This window comes from Malaclemys terrapin, chromosome 8 (genome assembly GCF_027887155.1).
Source record: "Malaclemys terrapin pileata isolate rMalTer1 chromosome 8, rMalTer1.hap1, whole genome shotgun sequence".
Taxonomy (NCBI): Eukaryota; Metazoa; Chordata; order Testudines; family Emydidae; genus Malaclemys; species Malaclemys terrapin.
In genome coordinates, this window is record NC_071512.1 from 108,823,947 (window position 1) to 108,838,113 (window position 14,167).

General features: G+C 59.3%; 1 protein-coding gene across 3 annotated transcripts in view; it reads right to left on the bottom strand.

The window, feature by feature from the left end:
- IPO13 (importin 13) overlaps positions 1-14,167 on the bottom strand; it is a 73,173-nt gene that overhangs the window by 1,475 nt on the left and 57,531 nt on the right. For 2 of the 3 annotated variants that reach the window (XM_054036954.1, XM_054036953.1), the window contains exons 13-18: positions 13,838-13,975; positions 13,285-13,381; positions 11,365-11,417; positions 981-1,047; positions 793-851; positions 188-277 (exon numbers count right to left, since the gene is read on the bottom strand). In XM_054036954.1, coding sequence (XP_053892929.1) covers positions 188-277; positions 793-851; positions 981-1,047; positions 11,365-11,417; positions 13,285-13,381; positions 13,838-13,975 — 504 coding nt within the window. The remainder of the gene's footprint in view (positions 1-187; positions 278-792; positions 852-980; positions 1,048-11,364; positions 11,418-13,284; positions 13,382-13,837; positions 13,976-14,167) is intronic. The other variant, XM_054036955.1, reaches the window with a different exon arrangement.

Genomic DNA, 14,167 nt, shown 5'->3' on the forward strand with positions numbered 1-14,167 from the left:
GCTACGTTGGCAGGTAAAATGTGCCCCAGGATCTGTCTCTCTCCCCCCCACACCCCCCGACTCCTGTAGTGCCCCCGGGGCCCTGCCCCATACCTGCCCCCCTCCTGGGCCCTGCCTGAAACCCTCCCCCGCCCCTCTCCGGGGTCCTGCCCCGGACCCTCCCCCACTCCAGGGCCTGCCCCCTTACCTCCAGCACAGCCTGCAGCAGCAGCTTGCCATTCTCATGCACCACCTGCCCCACAGGGGGGATTTCTCCACACCGAGGCAGCAGCTCCGTCTGCAACAGGACCCAGGGAATTCAGCCCGGCCCGAGACCAGCCCTTCAGGCAGCACCCAAGCAGCGAGCCCGGAGAGCCGCCATTCCCCCACCCCCAGGGCACAGAGCCGTCACTTGCCTGGGAGCCCCCAAGCCCTTCCCCTCTAGCCCCTCCTCCGTAGCGGGGTCACCGAATTTGGAGCAGAACCCACGGGGGCCCCAGAGCCCAAAGGAGCAGGACGCCCAGTGCCAGCACCCTGCCATGCCATGGGGGAGGGGCACAGAACAGTGCACGGCAGGGCCTGGCTGGTTACTGCAGCCAACCCCAGGGCACCCGGGACCCAGCTAGGTTCACAACTGCCGCAGGAGGGGAGCCCTGGTTATCTGCGCCTCCTTCAGACCCAGGGACGGGGCCCGTTGGCCTGGGGCCCCCGGGGGCCTGCATGGGAACAGCTCCCCCAAGCAGACCCCTACGGTAACGCCGGAGTGCAGCCACGCGACCAGCACCAGCCACAACGGGAAGCCACAATACTCACAAAAAAGCCACAGGACGCTTTGACAGTCAGGGCCTCGGGGAACTTCAAGGAGAGGACGCCTGCGGGGCAGAAACCACCAGGGTTAGCAGCCAGAAGAGCCGCCCCCCTCCCGGAGCTCTCCAGGACACCCCGCAGCCTCCCCCCGAGGGGGACGGTTCCCTTAGGGTCTGGGGCTGTCGGGTACTCACCACACTGGAACACCGCTTGGATATCCAGGCTGCTGCACAGGAACAGGTCGGGCTTCCTTTTGAGAGCCTGCGAAGCAGACACAGAGCCACAATAACCCGCTCTGCCGAGCCAGCGCACCCCAGCTCTCCGCTGCCCCCCCACCGGGCACACACTTACCTGGCGCGGCCAGTCTGCAGAGCAGCTTTCCCACAGCAGAAAGGGGGAAACCCATTTCCCCCAGAAACACCCATCGAGCCCACCCCGGTGCTCCCCTAGGCCCAGCGGCAACGGCTGTTCCGTGCACACGGTGGGCACACGGCCGCAGACAGAGCTCCTCTCTTCCCACCGCACCAGGGCCGAGCAGAGCCGCTCAGCAGGGGGTGGTAGAAGAACTCAGGTTCTTATGAAGAGAGGTTTCCCCCTTGGGGGGCTAACGGAGTTCACCGGGTCAGAGCAAGGGCCCCGCTTCCAGGGCTGAACAGTCACCCCCCTACCCCTTGGTTCTGGAGGCCAGAGATCAATGGGGGGTGGCTGGAGAAGGGGAGGCAGCTCTAGGCTGCTTGGCATCTCCTGAGCAGCAAGCGGCTCTGAAGTGTGAGGAGCTTTGGCCTTCTGCTGCCTGGTGAGCTCAGACATTGCTGTTCAGCCGCCCCCATTGGTGGGAGGGACACCCTATGCCCTGGCATGCCAGGCCCCCTCCAGCCAGACAGCTTGACGTCCCTCCTCCCCCCGAGACATGGGCCCTCAGAGAAGAGGCAGGGGATTTCTGCCACCAGTTAAGGGGAAATGTAGGGATTCAAACCGAGCTGCTCCGGCGTGGGCCCAGCGTGAGAAAGCCAAGGAACTCCCTGATCCCGGAGCCCTCCCATGGCAGGAGGGACTGGCCGGGCAGAGGGGCAGCTTCTCGTGCCATTTCCACAGCCTGCAAGGCAGCCTGGAGGACACGCACTCCGGTGGCCTGGCTAGTGCCCAGTGCGGCCCGCCAGCACCACGGACAGCGCAACAACGGCTCATCCTTCCCAGCCTGGTCACCGCAGCACCGGGGAGAGCAGCTGCAGCTCCCAGTGCCCAGAGAAACCCCCGCCAGCAGACAGGCCCCACGCCCTGTGCGCACAGCGAGGGGAGAGGCAAGCTACCAGTGACCAGGAAACCGGCTTCTGCCCCTGCTGGGCCTTTGACCAGCCTATCGTCGAGCAGTGTGCCCAGCTACTGGGGCAGGCGCAGACCCAGACACCTGCCCGATTCCCATTGCCTGGAATAATGCCAGCCCCTCAGCGTGCTGCAGACTGGCAAGCAGCCCACCACCCGCCATCCCAGCAGACTGCCCCCTGCCCTTCTCACAAGCTCTGCAGCACGGCACCAGGCCAGCCATGAGTTGTGCTCCTCGCAAACAGGGTTGTTTCTACGGCTGTGACTGGGGGTCTGACTATGCAGGTGTGTACAGACAAACAGGATGCAGCTCTCCATGCCGGGCAGTGGGAAAGGCTGGGACGGCTACCGTAAAAAATAAAGTCGTTGCCCGGCCCTTCCCCTAGCGCGGCTGTGGTGACTGCACGGGGCTCTCCCCACAGAGCAGCGGGCTGGCTGGCCCGACACCCCTGTGTGACGGGCCAGGCCCGTGTTTGCAGGAACTTGCATGGATGGCATGGCAGTTTTGTGCTCCGGAGCGTGAGGACCGAGATCCCTCATTTCTAGCATAGTGTTGCCGCAGCTGTTCTCATCAAAGGGGACATCAGCCTCTGCTGATGGGCAGCTGTCTGCCTGCATGACCTGCTGCTGTGACTGCATAGGTTACACACTGCAAAGACTGACCTCTCGGACACTACAGGAGTCGTCCAGGGACACAGGCCCGAGGAACGAAAGCCATCTACCCGGTCTGTGCGCCCACAGGACAGGTGCTATAAATCAAGCAGCGCGGCCTGCGGCTGGAACTAGCAGATTTCTCTGCACTGGTTTGGGGCAGCTGACTTACCTGCCTCCACCTCAGCCATGTCTCAGTGATGCCAAGGAGGGGAAGCTCGGTGTAACATTTGGATGATCCGTTATATTCCTTCTATCTAGGTGCAATAGCCAGGTGTATCCATGCACATCCCGTGCACGACCCAGGGAGGGATTCGCACCACCCACTCGAAGCAGGAGACCCTTACTGGGTTTGTTCTAGAGCGAGGAGTAGATTTCACATGTGCTGAGGCCTGTGCCGGCCTCCCCCCGCCAGCGAGTTCTGCGGGACCCCTCCGTTCAGGCAGGAACATGCACACACTCCATGCACCAGCCCTGCTCGGGTACGGCCACACCAGAATAAACTACCCATGGCAGGCCCACATCAGCTGACTCAGGCTCACGCTGCGGGGCTAAAAATTGCTGTGTAGACGTTTGGGCTCAGGCTGGACCCCTCCCCCTTTGTGGGGTCCCAGAACCCAGGTTCCAGCCTGCGTCCGACCATCTACACAGCCATTGTTCAGCTCCACAGCCTGATCCCAAGACAGCTGTACTCAGGTCCGGTGTGGAGTTGTGTGCAGACGTATCCTTCGGGCCATGCTGGCGCCCAAAGTCCCAGAGAACAGCCAGGGCACATAGGACCGCTCTGGAAGGGTGCAGGCCACCCCACAGCAAGGCCCAGGAAGGGAGCGGAGCAGCAAAACAGAGGAGGAAGGCAGGCAGGTTGCAGCCAGAGGCCTGGGGAGTGGCCATAGGAGGCTCTGTCCTCCTTGGAGCAAAGCTGACGGGAGCGAGCCAAGTCCAGGAGAGGGCTCTGGGGCACTTTGCACAGAGAACAGATCCCTGGACACGCTGCCCCTTAGTGCAGTGGGCACAGGCCTGGCCTGTCAGACAAGGCAGAGCTGTTTCCTTTGGAGGACGGGGTAGGGCACAAGGAGGGAGCAGCCAGTTCTTGATGGGCAAGGCCGGTGGGAGCTGGGGAGCTGACCCGGGCAGGGCCCCCTGCTCAGAGGTAGCTCCTCCATGGGCGGAGATGGAGGAGAAGCGTTTCTAGGAGGCTCACAGGAGCCATGGTGAGAACACAAGGGGCCAACCCGAAACTCCACTTCTCGACAGGCCCTTGCAAGCGGGCCTGAGACGGGAGCAGCTGCCCAGATGGTCTCTGTAGCTGAGCTCCAAGGCAGCAGCGGTTCCTACAGAGACTCGTAGCTGGGCCCCCTACTAAACCCAGCTTAGGGGAATCCCCACACCCATAAGGACGAAGGCTTTGAGTCTCATGCCATGGAAAGGGCGCCCAGGCTGCCGATGGCTTGTGTGAAATGGGATCAGCTGAGAGATGGGAGCAGCCAGCCAACCTCCAGCCCGTTAAGTTCAGCAGCTCCATCTCCACTGCAGCAGCGCTCCTGCCATAGGGGAGTCTCCGCAGACAGAGGCCTTGGCCCAGCGGGGAAGGCAATGAGAGTTACCCCACTCAGTATGCTCCGATCTACCTGGGAAAGGTCTGCCCATGCCCCAACCACTGGAAGGGGAAGGTGTGTGCCCGCCACGGCTGGAGGACACACTGGGAGCGGCTTGCTGAGCTGGGACGGAGGCCCCATGTGGAGCAGCACTGCCGAGGGTTGCAGGATTCAGCTGAGCGAAGGGCTATTCTGCTCATCCCATCGGCCTAGTCCCAGCTTCCCACGGACGCAGCGGGCCAGGCTGGTCCGATGGGCCTGCTCTACTTGGGCTGAGAGGTGGAGAGCCTGGGTCCCGAACAAGAAACTCTTGGGGCTGCCCAGGCAGTAACAGGCACCTGCTGCCCAACGGCGACATCCTGTTTGAATCGAGAGTGGTGGAAAAAGTGCCGAGGAGCTGGGCTCTCTGCTCCGAGCCTGGGCGCGTGGACTCTCGCCGGGAGCTCAGGCCCCAGTCCTGCCCCCTTTGGGCAGGCTGGCATCCGCTGGGATTCTGGGTGAGGCTTCCTGGAAGTCACATGACTCCCCAGCAGCCCCCATTCCAGAGACTGACGGACTAGGGTGGAGAGCGCCACCAGGCCAGAGAGGAGGAAGGCCTGGAGCACAGTCCTGAGCCCCTGGCCTGCTAGGCCTGGAACATGCCTGGGGCCTCGGAGGCCCTGCTGAATGGAAGGAGGGGCTCTGCTGCACCAGGAACCGAGCCCCCAGGCAGCTCAAAGCTTGGGAAGGAGCCAGAGTGCGCTTCTTCCTGCTGCTGACAGACGGCTCTGCTGAGACAGAGCCAGTGGGAAAGAGGGCTGCCCAGATAATGAAAAACACGGCCTCTCTTCCTCCTCCAGGCTCGGGGCTAAGATGAGAGGGGAGTCTGATCTGTGTCCCACAGGGCCAGCGTCATGCAAGGGAGGCAGGGAGGCCCCATGCTGGTGTTGGAGCAACCGCTCCTGCGTGCGCTGCTGGGTCTGAGCAGGAAGCAGAGCCCTCAGCCAGAAACCCAAACTTTCTGGGTGGCTTCAGGCCCGAGGCATCCACATTGGTCTGGAGGCACAAGTGCTTCTGGACCTTATAAAGCACACGGCAGACATGGGCAGTGGCTTGCTCAGCTCGGGAGGAGACACCAATCCCAGGCAAAAGAATAGAAAAGCAGGCCTGGGTTCAGTGGATAAAGAATGGTGATGTACTCAATGCCAGACAGCATGGCTTTATGGACAGCAGGTTCTGCTACACAAAGCGTCATCTCGGCAAAGAACGAAATGCAAGTCCGGCTGGTAAAGGTGAGTGCACGGATAGAATATTTTGACTTTTGTAGATGTTTGGAATTAAATTCGGATTAAAAACTAGCACTACACCCCTTCAAGAAAGCCCCTGATAAATGGGTTAAGAACTGGCTAACTTCTTTCTCCTCCCCAATACCCTAAAGATCCATGTTCTAGAAACAGTGCGGTTAATATGCGGGAACCCAAGATATCAGGAACCTGTTGCTCTCTCACTTCTGGTGTGTAGTGTTTTTAGAGGCTGGCACCTAGAATGTTTGGGTTAGTATAAGAAAGTGAAATATATTATAGAGATATATAGATATCTCTCTCTCTCTCTATGGAGAGAGAGAGAGATAAATAAATGACTGCTAGGAGGCGGGCCTGGGCGACAGGGGATGGATCACTGGATAACTGCCCTGTTCTGTTCATTCCCTCGGAGGCACCAGCCCCTGTCGGAAGACAGGATATTGGGCTATCTGGACCACTGGTCTGACCCAGTCTGGCCGTTCTCATGTTCTTAAAGAAAGGAATTGTCTGGCTCACAGATCTTATCGAGTGGGGTGTTTCTAGTGGGGTCCCCCAGGGACTGGCTCAAGGCCTGACACCACCGTCAGTGGCCTGGAAGTAAACACAGAATCACTGCTGAGCAGATCTGTGGGTGGCACGAAGTCTGACAGCACGTTAAGTAATGAGGACAGGACAACAAGGAGTCTGGTGGCACCTTAAAGACTAACAGATTTATTTGGGCATAAGCTTTCGTGGGTAAAAACCTCACTTCTTCGGATGCATAGAGTAAAAGTTAGACGCAGGAATTATATACTGACACATTGAGAGCAGGGAGTTACTTCGCAAGTGGAGAACCAGTGTTGACAGGGCCAATTCAATCAGGGTGGATGTAGTCCACTCCCAATAATAGATGAGGAGGTGTCAATTCCAGGAGAGGAAAAGCTGCTTCTGTAATGAGTCAGCCACTCCCAGTCCCTATTCAAGCCCAGATTAATGGTGTTAAATTTGCAAATGAATTTTAGTTCTGCTCTCTTTGAAGTCTGTTTCTGAAGTTTTTTTGTTCATTGATAGTGACTTTTAAATCTGTAATAGAATGACCAGGGAGATTGAAGTGTTCACTTACTGGCTTATGTATGTTACCATTCCTGATGTCCGATTTGTGTCCATTTATTCTCTCGTGGAGGGACTGTCCGGTTTGGCCAATGTACATGGCAGAGGGGCATTGCTGGCACATGATGGCATATATAACATTAGTGGATGTGAAGGTGAATGAGCCCTTGATGGTGTGGCTGATGTGGTTGGGTCCTCTGATGGTGTCGCCAGAGTAGATATGGGGACAGAGTAGGCAACGAGGTTTGCTACAGGGATTGGTTCCTGGGTTGGTGTTTCTGTGGTGTGGTGTGTAGTTGCTGGTGAGTATTTGCTTCAGGTTGGGGGGTTGTCTGTAAGCGAGGACTGGCTGCCTCCCAAGGTCTTTGAGAGTGGGGATCATTTTCCAGGATAGGTTGTAGATCGTGGATAATGCGCTGGAGAGGTTTCAGCTGGGGGCTGTATGTGATGGCCAGTGGTGTTCTGTTATTGTCCTTGTTGGGCCTGTCCTGTAGTAGGTGATTTCTGGGTACCTGTCTTGCTCTGTCAATGCCTGCATCTGTAACTTTCACTCTATGCATCCGAAGAAGTGAGGTTTTTACCCACGAAAGCTTATGCCCAAATAAATCTGTTAGTCTTCAAGGTGCCACCAGACTCCTTGTTGTTTTTGTAGATACAGACTAACACGGCTACCCCCTGATACTTGAGGACAGGACAGTCATATGGAGCAAACCGGATGGCTTGGCAAGCTGGGCCCAGGGACCCAAACTGTGCTTTAATGCAGCCGACTGCAAAGTCATCCATCTGAGACCAAGGAATGCCAGCCACCCCTGCAGCTGTATCCTGGAGAAAGGATCCAGTGGTCATAGCGGACAAGCCACTCCCAGTGCCCTGCTGTGCACAGAGGGATAAAGCCCCAGAAGAGCAGGGAGTGGGAGGAGAGCGGGGACTGCAGCTCTGTATGCAGCATTGGCACGACTCACATTGGCACACTGGGGGCCACATTTTAAAAAGGATGTGGAAAAACTGAAAAGGGTGCAGGAAAGAGACCCTTTGTTTGGAGGGCTGGAGGAAATGCCTGACAGTGAGAGATTTAAAGAGCTCGGTCTGTTCAGTTTATCCAAACAAAGGCCGAGAGTTGACCTGACAACTATCTGCAGGTACCTTCCTGGGGAGAAAATCCCAGGTACTGAAGGGCTCCTGAACCGAGCAGAGAAAGGCCGGCCAAGGACCCAGGGCTGGAAGCTGAAGCCAGACAAATTCAATCAGAGATCAGGCCAGGTTTTGAATGGGGAAGGTGACCAAAGCGCCAGGGCAGGGGTGGATTCTCCATCCGAAATCTGCTGCACTCTGATGTGGTGAGTGAGGCCATCCAGGCCCACGGCAGACCACTCCTGGAAGCAGAGTCCTCGGGAGGAGGAGATTTTGCCTTCCTCTGCACAAGGCAATTCCTCGCAGTCCTGGGTTTGGGCATGTGGAGAGCTGCCTTGGCCTTCTGTCTAGAGAAAGAGGCGGCCAGAGAAGAGGTGGCAGCTACAGCAAGCCAGAAGGGCTTGGGAGACTGCATTAAAACAGGTGGCCTTCAGCCACAACGTGTGGTGGAGAAACGCTGTGCCCCAAGCCCCACGAGAGGCTGCAGTCCCAGAGGGGGCTGCAAGAGAGGGGCGAGGAAAGGCAGGGGGATGATGAGCATCCAACAGATACTGAGGCAGAGGCTGGCTTTGGGAGGGATAGGGTGCAGTCGCTGCATCTCCCACCTGACCCTAACAGCCACCCCTGGTGTGGAGTCCTTCCCTCCACTGACAGAGATGCTGGGGCAGGCAGGAGAGAGCAGGTGTTCCCAGTAGAAACAGACACCATGCCAGCTGCCAGCAGTGCTCCTGGGGGCAGGAAGGCTGGGAGCGTGGGCATCCATCAGGTTCTGGCAGGGCTGGGGCAATGCCTAGAGAAAGGTGCTTATTCCAGCCTTGGGAGGCCAGCGGGTGTGGCACTATCCAGGATGGGCAGAGGGCACTGCATGAGCATCAAAGGACGGCTTAGCCAGGCCGCGCCTTTGCTGCATCCCGGCACAGAGGAGGGGTCACCGCGGCTTGGGAGGGCTCGGAGGAGACCCAACATTTTCAAGACACCGCAATTGTCTCATGACTCTTATGGTTTCAATGGGAAGCAACCAGCCCCTGGGAAGTCCCTCTCATGGCAGGTGGGTAGAACTAGGCTGGGGTCAGAAGGGTGAGTTTCAAAACACCACATTTATGTATTGGTTTTCATTACACCAGTGTCAGGCAAAGCGAGTCTGTGAAATGCAAGATAATTCACCGCCCACTCCCTTGCCGGCACAACCCACTAGAGCGGGCAGCCAGACAATCTACAGGGGAAAGCCAGGGTGGGCAGGAAGTTGGCAGGGAACTGGTAGCCGGGAATGCTAGGAAGAGCGCAGGAGGGCTGCCAAGACGGCCCCTGTACTAACTGCCCCGTTCCAGCACCAGCCAGTTCTGCACTTGAAAGAACTGGGCACATTTCATAGGCAGAAGGGTGCTGGCCGAAGTTCTAGCACCGAGACCCCCACCCCACACTCCCCTCCATGCTGCACTCGAGATCCCAGACACTCAGCTGTGCCCAGGCCCTGGCTGCCCAGTGCTCTTGCTGGCTGCAGGGCTCAGCAGCTAGGGCAGGGGCTGGGAGGAGGCGCACAGTTGGAAAACAAGAGCCACGTGGTGACTGGGCTGGTCTTGGTCTATGCTAGAGAGTGCAGGAGGGAGCGGAGCCCAGTTAGGAGCAGCGCAGGACAGACGTACCTGTATCTACAGCCCACTGCAGTGTGTGCTCCAGCCAGGCGGGTTTGTGGGGCCCAGACACATGCGCTGGTGCATCACTGTGCAGGCAGACAGAGCACCTGTAAGAACATCAGACTGGAGGAAGAAGCTGGTGCCAGCATTCCCCACAGAAGGCAGGTCCCAGGCACCACGCACTGGAGCCTGGGGGTCGTGACTCGCTCACCGGCCTGGTTCCCCTGGAGCAGCAGCACGTGCAATCTCGATCTGCTCCCAATGGGGGACATGGCCACAGCGAGCGAGCCAGCCAGACTGGACCCACACACGACTCGGGTTCATCGCAACTGCGTCCAGCTCAACCCCACCCCACCGACTGCCTGGGCCAGCCCATGGCCACCATGTCTGTAGGGCCCTGGGGCTGGGATCCAGCCAACCCAGTTGGGAGGCTGCTCCACCCGTCAGTTCAGAGAGGCACCGGCACGGCTCCTGGCAGTGCAGGCACACATCAAAGGCCTGGCCATTTGGTTACCGAGGAGAGCAGCATGTCAGCTCCTTGAGGGGGTTCCTTCAAACCCACCACGATGGCCCGGAGGCTTCCCCCCTCCGGCTGAGGGTGTTAGACGTTCTCTTGGGAAGCTGGCTCCCGGGTTGGGGCGAGACGCCAGCATCCTGGGTCTCCCCCGACAGGTATATATACACACCAGCCTAACATCTCTGCGCAGCCCTGTGCTCCAGCCCCTCCAAACCATGGGCGTTCTGACAGCTGGGCTGGTTTGGACAGTGCCCCTTGTGACGGCAGCCAGCGCGGCCTCTGGCGAAGCACACTCCAGGCGTGGTGGCCTTTCACACTGCCACGCCGGCAGAGCCAACAGAGCGGAGCGCTCAAAGCCCTGCGCAGCCTGCCACCCTCAGCTCGAGACTCAGCAGCCAAGAGAAAGGCACCGAGTCCAGACGTGTGAAGAGGGGTGGCCAGCGCATGTTGTGTCAGAGACCTGCAGACACCAACTCTGCCGTCCCTGGGACAGGCAGCCCCGTCTCCTCCCGTGCCAAAGAGCCAGGCAGCATCTCCCCGTGGGGCTTCAGGGCCTGCCCTCAGAAACTGCATTTCTAGCACCACCCTGCTGGGCTCGAGACTCAGCCTCCCCGAGCCGGTGCCCCAGGACTGCTCCTCGTGAGAGCAGGCTGCAGGGGGGCGGCACAGAACAGGTGCAGGGCTCTCCCCGAGCCGGACGCCAGCCTCCAGCAGCGGGGGCCCTGCCCAGGCGGCACAAGCGGCTCCCTGGACCCACGGGGCAGACAGGCTGACGCCCAACTGCCATCACAGACATCTTGCTCCCATCACCAGATGGCTCCAGATCGAACCCCAGATGCTGCTCCCCCTGCAGGCTTGGAGGGAGACTGCCTTGCTAAAGGGCAGTTTGGGGCCATGCTGCGATGGCTGGGGGCACTGCCCCCAACGGCAAGGGAGCTCTGTCCCCCATGAGAGAGCCATCTAGCTAGGCTGGTCTCGGCGCCAGAGGACCTCCCACCTGGCAGAGAGGCAGCTGGAGGAGTGGAAAACGCTATAGTTTTCTTTAGAACAAGTCTGAGCTCGGAGCAGCATGCGGTATCCCGTCCCGGCTCCGGCCGCCCTCTCCTCCCCCCAGCATTTCGCCCGGAGGCAGCAGCTCCGAGGCTCCTGCAGAGCAGGGCACTGCCCAGGGATGGCGCAAACCCAGAACTAAAGGAGAATGTTTTGTTTTCAACTTCCACGGAAACAGATGGAGAAACTCGATATTCAACTAAAAGGAAAAAAACGTTGTCAACAGAAAGCTAAAAATAGGTTTAAATTGAATTAAATAAGAGAAAGAGAGAGAACAGAAAGTGAATGAATAAGAAACTAAAACACACCTGTGCCAGGAGTTGCATAAATGAATCAACAATATCAGGATGATCCCTGGGCCCTAAAAATATAATAAAGATGTAACTTAAGAGAAAATCATACAAACAGCAACTCAACATCATATAGTTATGTGATACAGAAAGAATTTACAAGTGAAAACAGGAGTGTGGGGGGACGGGGGAGGAGTGCGAGGGGGGAGGAGGGGGGGACATGAGCAGCTTGAAGCAAGTTAAAGAAACAAAACATACAAAAATCATGAAACTGGAGAACCCAAGAACAAAAAGAAACCGCAAAGGAAAGGGTCCGAAGCCCCCGGGACTGCGGCCAAGCGCCCAGGAGCTCTTCATGTCTCGGAGAGGAAGAGGAGCGGGAGGACAAGCCGGGGGGTGAGCTGGGCACCAGCTCCATGAGGAGAGTTAGAGCGTTTGCACTGGGGGACTGAACGGGCATCTGCAAAACCATTTGGTCCTGAAAAGTAACTACAAATAAATGACAAACCTCAGCAAATGCTCAACTGGCCAGGAGGGGGCTCAGGCTCCCGCGTCCAAGTCACCGGAGCCTCCGGCACAGCCCCCCTCCCCGGCCCTGCTCCCCAGGCGCTCGGCTGGCTTTGCGATCCACGCTGCATGCAGGAACCCGAGAGCCGGCTCCCCGCGTCCCTTCCGTGCTAGCGCTCACAGCTTCGAGAACTCCACGGCACGGCCACCTGGCCTCTGATTCTACACAAGCTTCTCTCAGCTAACGCAGGTTAGGCAGTCAGTCCAGCTCCCTGGCAGGCACGGCCAGCACGCACACACAATCCACTTGCTTGGCTCAGGGCTGTTTGCCACAGAACAGGGTCCCCGGCTTCTGAAGGGGGTGAAGCCCCCATGGGCAGGGGCGCTGGGCTGCACTCGGGCAGGCAGTCTCCCCTGGTGCTGGTTCTTGCTCATTTCCCAGCCCTTTGAAATGAGTGAGGCTCTCTACCCCCAGCTCCTCAGAGCCGGGACCATCGCTGCCCTGGGGTGTGCCGTGCCCACTGGGACCTGGGCCAAGAGCCCCCCACACCCAAGGCTGCTCCCGCTGACATTGACAGAGTTCTGCACAGACTTCCAGGGGAGCAGGCCCAGTCGTTTGCCAGAGACCCAGAACTATATCATTAGCACAGGCCCCTCACCCCAGCAAGCCCCCGAGGGCTCGGGGCACACCACGCCAGGGAGGGCCCTTGCCTCGCCCCAGTGCAGGGCTGGCTGCATGTCCCCAAACCTGCTCGGGGGCAGCGCACAGCACAGCCGACGTAGTCGGAGAGGCCAGGGGCCCCGTGTACCCGGCTCCACCAGTGGCAGAAAGCGGAGAGGGCTGGCTCCAGAGCTCCCAGCTCCACCACACACCAGGGGAACAGAGCTCCTGAGAGCTCAGCATGGGGCTGGGTCAGGGGCGACCCTGCCCCCAAGGAATCCAGGCTCTGGGGTCAGCCCATGGAAGGGGAGCAGGAGCTTTGAAGAGGGCTGTCCCTGTCTGCTCCTGCACCTGCTGGGTGCCGGGGTGACTAGAACGCCACTGGCCCGTGAGAAGAACCCCGATACCAGCTTTACATTAACCCTTCGGTGCCAGCCAGCGCTACACGTCCCACGAGAGCAGCGCAGGCCCGGCTGGAACTGCCAGCAAGGCCGCTCCCCACTGCAGGGCACCGCCAACCCTGGACTGAGGCCCTGCTTTCCTGCAACGTGCTCTCAGCGGCTTGCGTGGGGCTGGGCTGTGAGCTGAACTCACAGTTCTGTGCTGGGGGGAGGAGACGCCTGTCACTTCCACTGGGCCGGAGGGGAAGGGACCCGCCTCCCAGGAGCAGAGGGGGCCCTGTGAGCTTGGCTAGGAGTGAAAATGGCCATTCCCCATGCACCTAACAGGCTGACCAGGCCCCCAGCAGGAGGGAGAGCTTGTACACGTACCTTGCTGGAAGAGGGTGAGCGTGACGGAGGTGACGAGCAGGAAGAGGGCTTTGATGGGAGGAAAGTGGGCAGGTTCGTGAGCAAAGATGTGAACCAGCTGGAAGAGAGAGAGGGATGGAAGCTATGGGTGGCCCGTGACCCACCCAGGGCTGCAGGGCGTCTAGACGGAGCTGCGAGCCCAGCGGCAGGCCTCGCTTTGTCCCAGCGGCAGGCGCTCTAGCCCAGCACACAAAGCGATGCCCGGCCTGCTTCCAGACTGGACGGGCAGAGAGACCCCTGCCCTTCCCCGCTTACAGGGTGCTGGAGGCCAAGGGAGCAGCTGTCAGGTCACCTCGACAACACAGCTTGCTCTCTGAAGTCGGGGGATCAGCTCCCAGCAGCAGGGCTGGATCGGGAGGCCTGTGTGGGATGCCCTCGCGCAGCAGGAGCAAGGGAGGCAACTGGAGAGAAAAGAACAGGCCACGCCAACAACAGCAGCAAGTGGGGGTGTGGCCCCAGCTCTGAGATCCCAGCGCCTGGCACACGCTGGGGGCCCTGCAGCACCAACACTTACCTGCCGAGTGAGGTCCAGCGCAGATGCCTGGGGAATGGTGCTGTACATCTGACCCAGCATCTCACACAGCTGGGGAACCATGGGGGCAAAGTCGTCGAGCAGGGTCTTCACAGACTTCTCAAAGATGGCGCAGACGGACTGCAGAGACAGAAGGGGCCTCATGCGTCACACTTCAAAGCATGCACCCAGCACCGCGCAGGACAGAGCTGGCTCGGGGTGGGGTGGGGGGGAGGGAAGGGAGCTCAGAGACCAGCCAGACCGAGAAGCATGCTGCATTGTGCAGATTAACGTCACTGGCAATGCACCTCCCTCCCGCCACCCACTATCCCA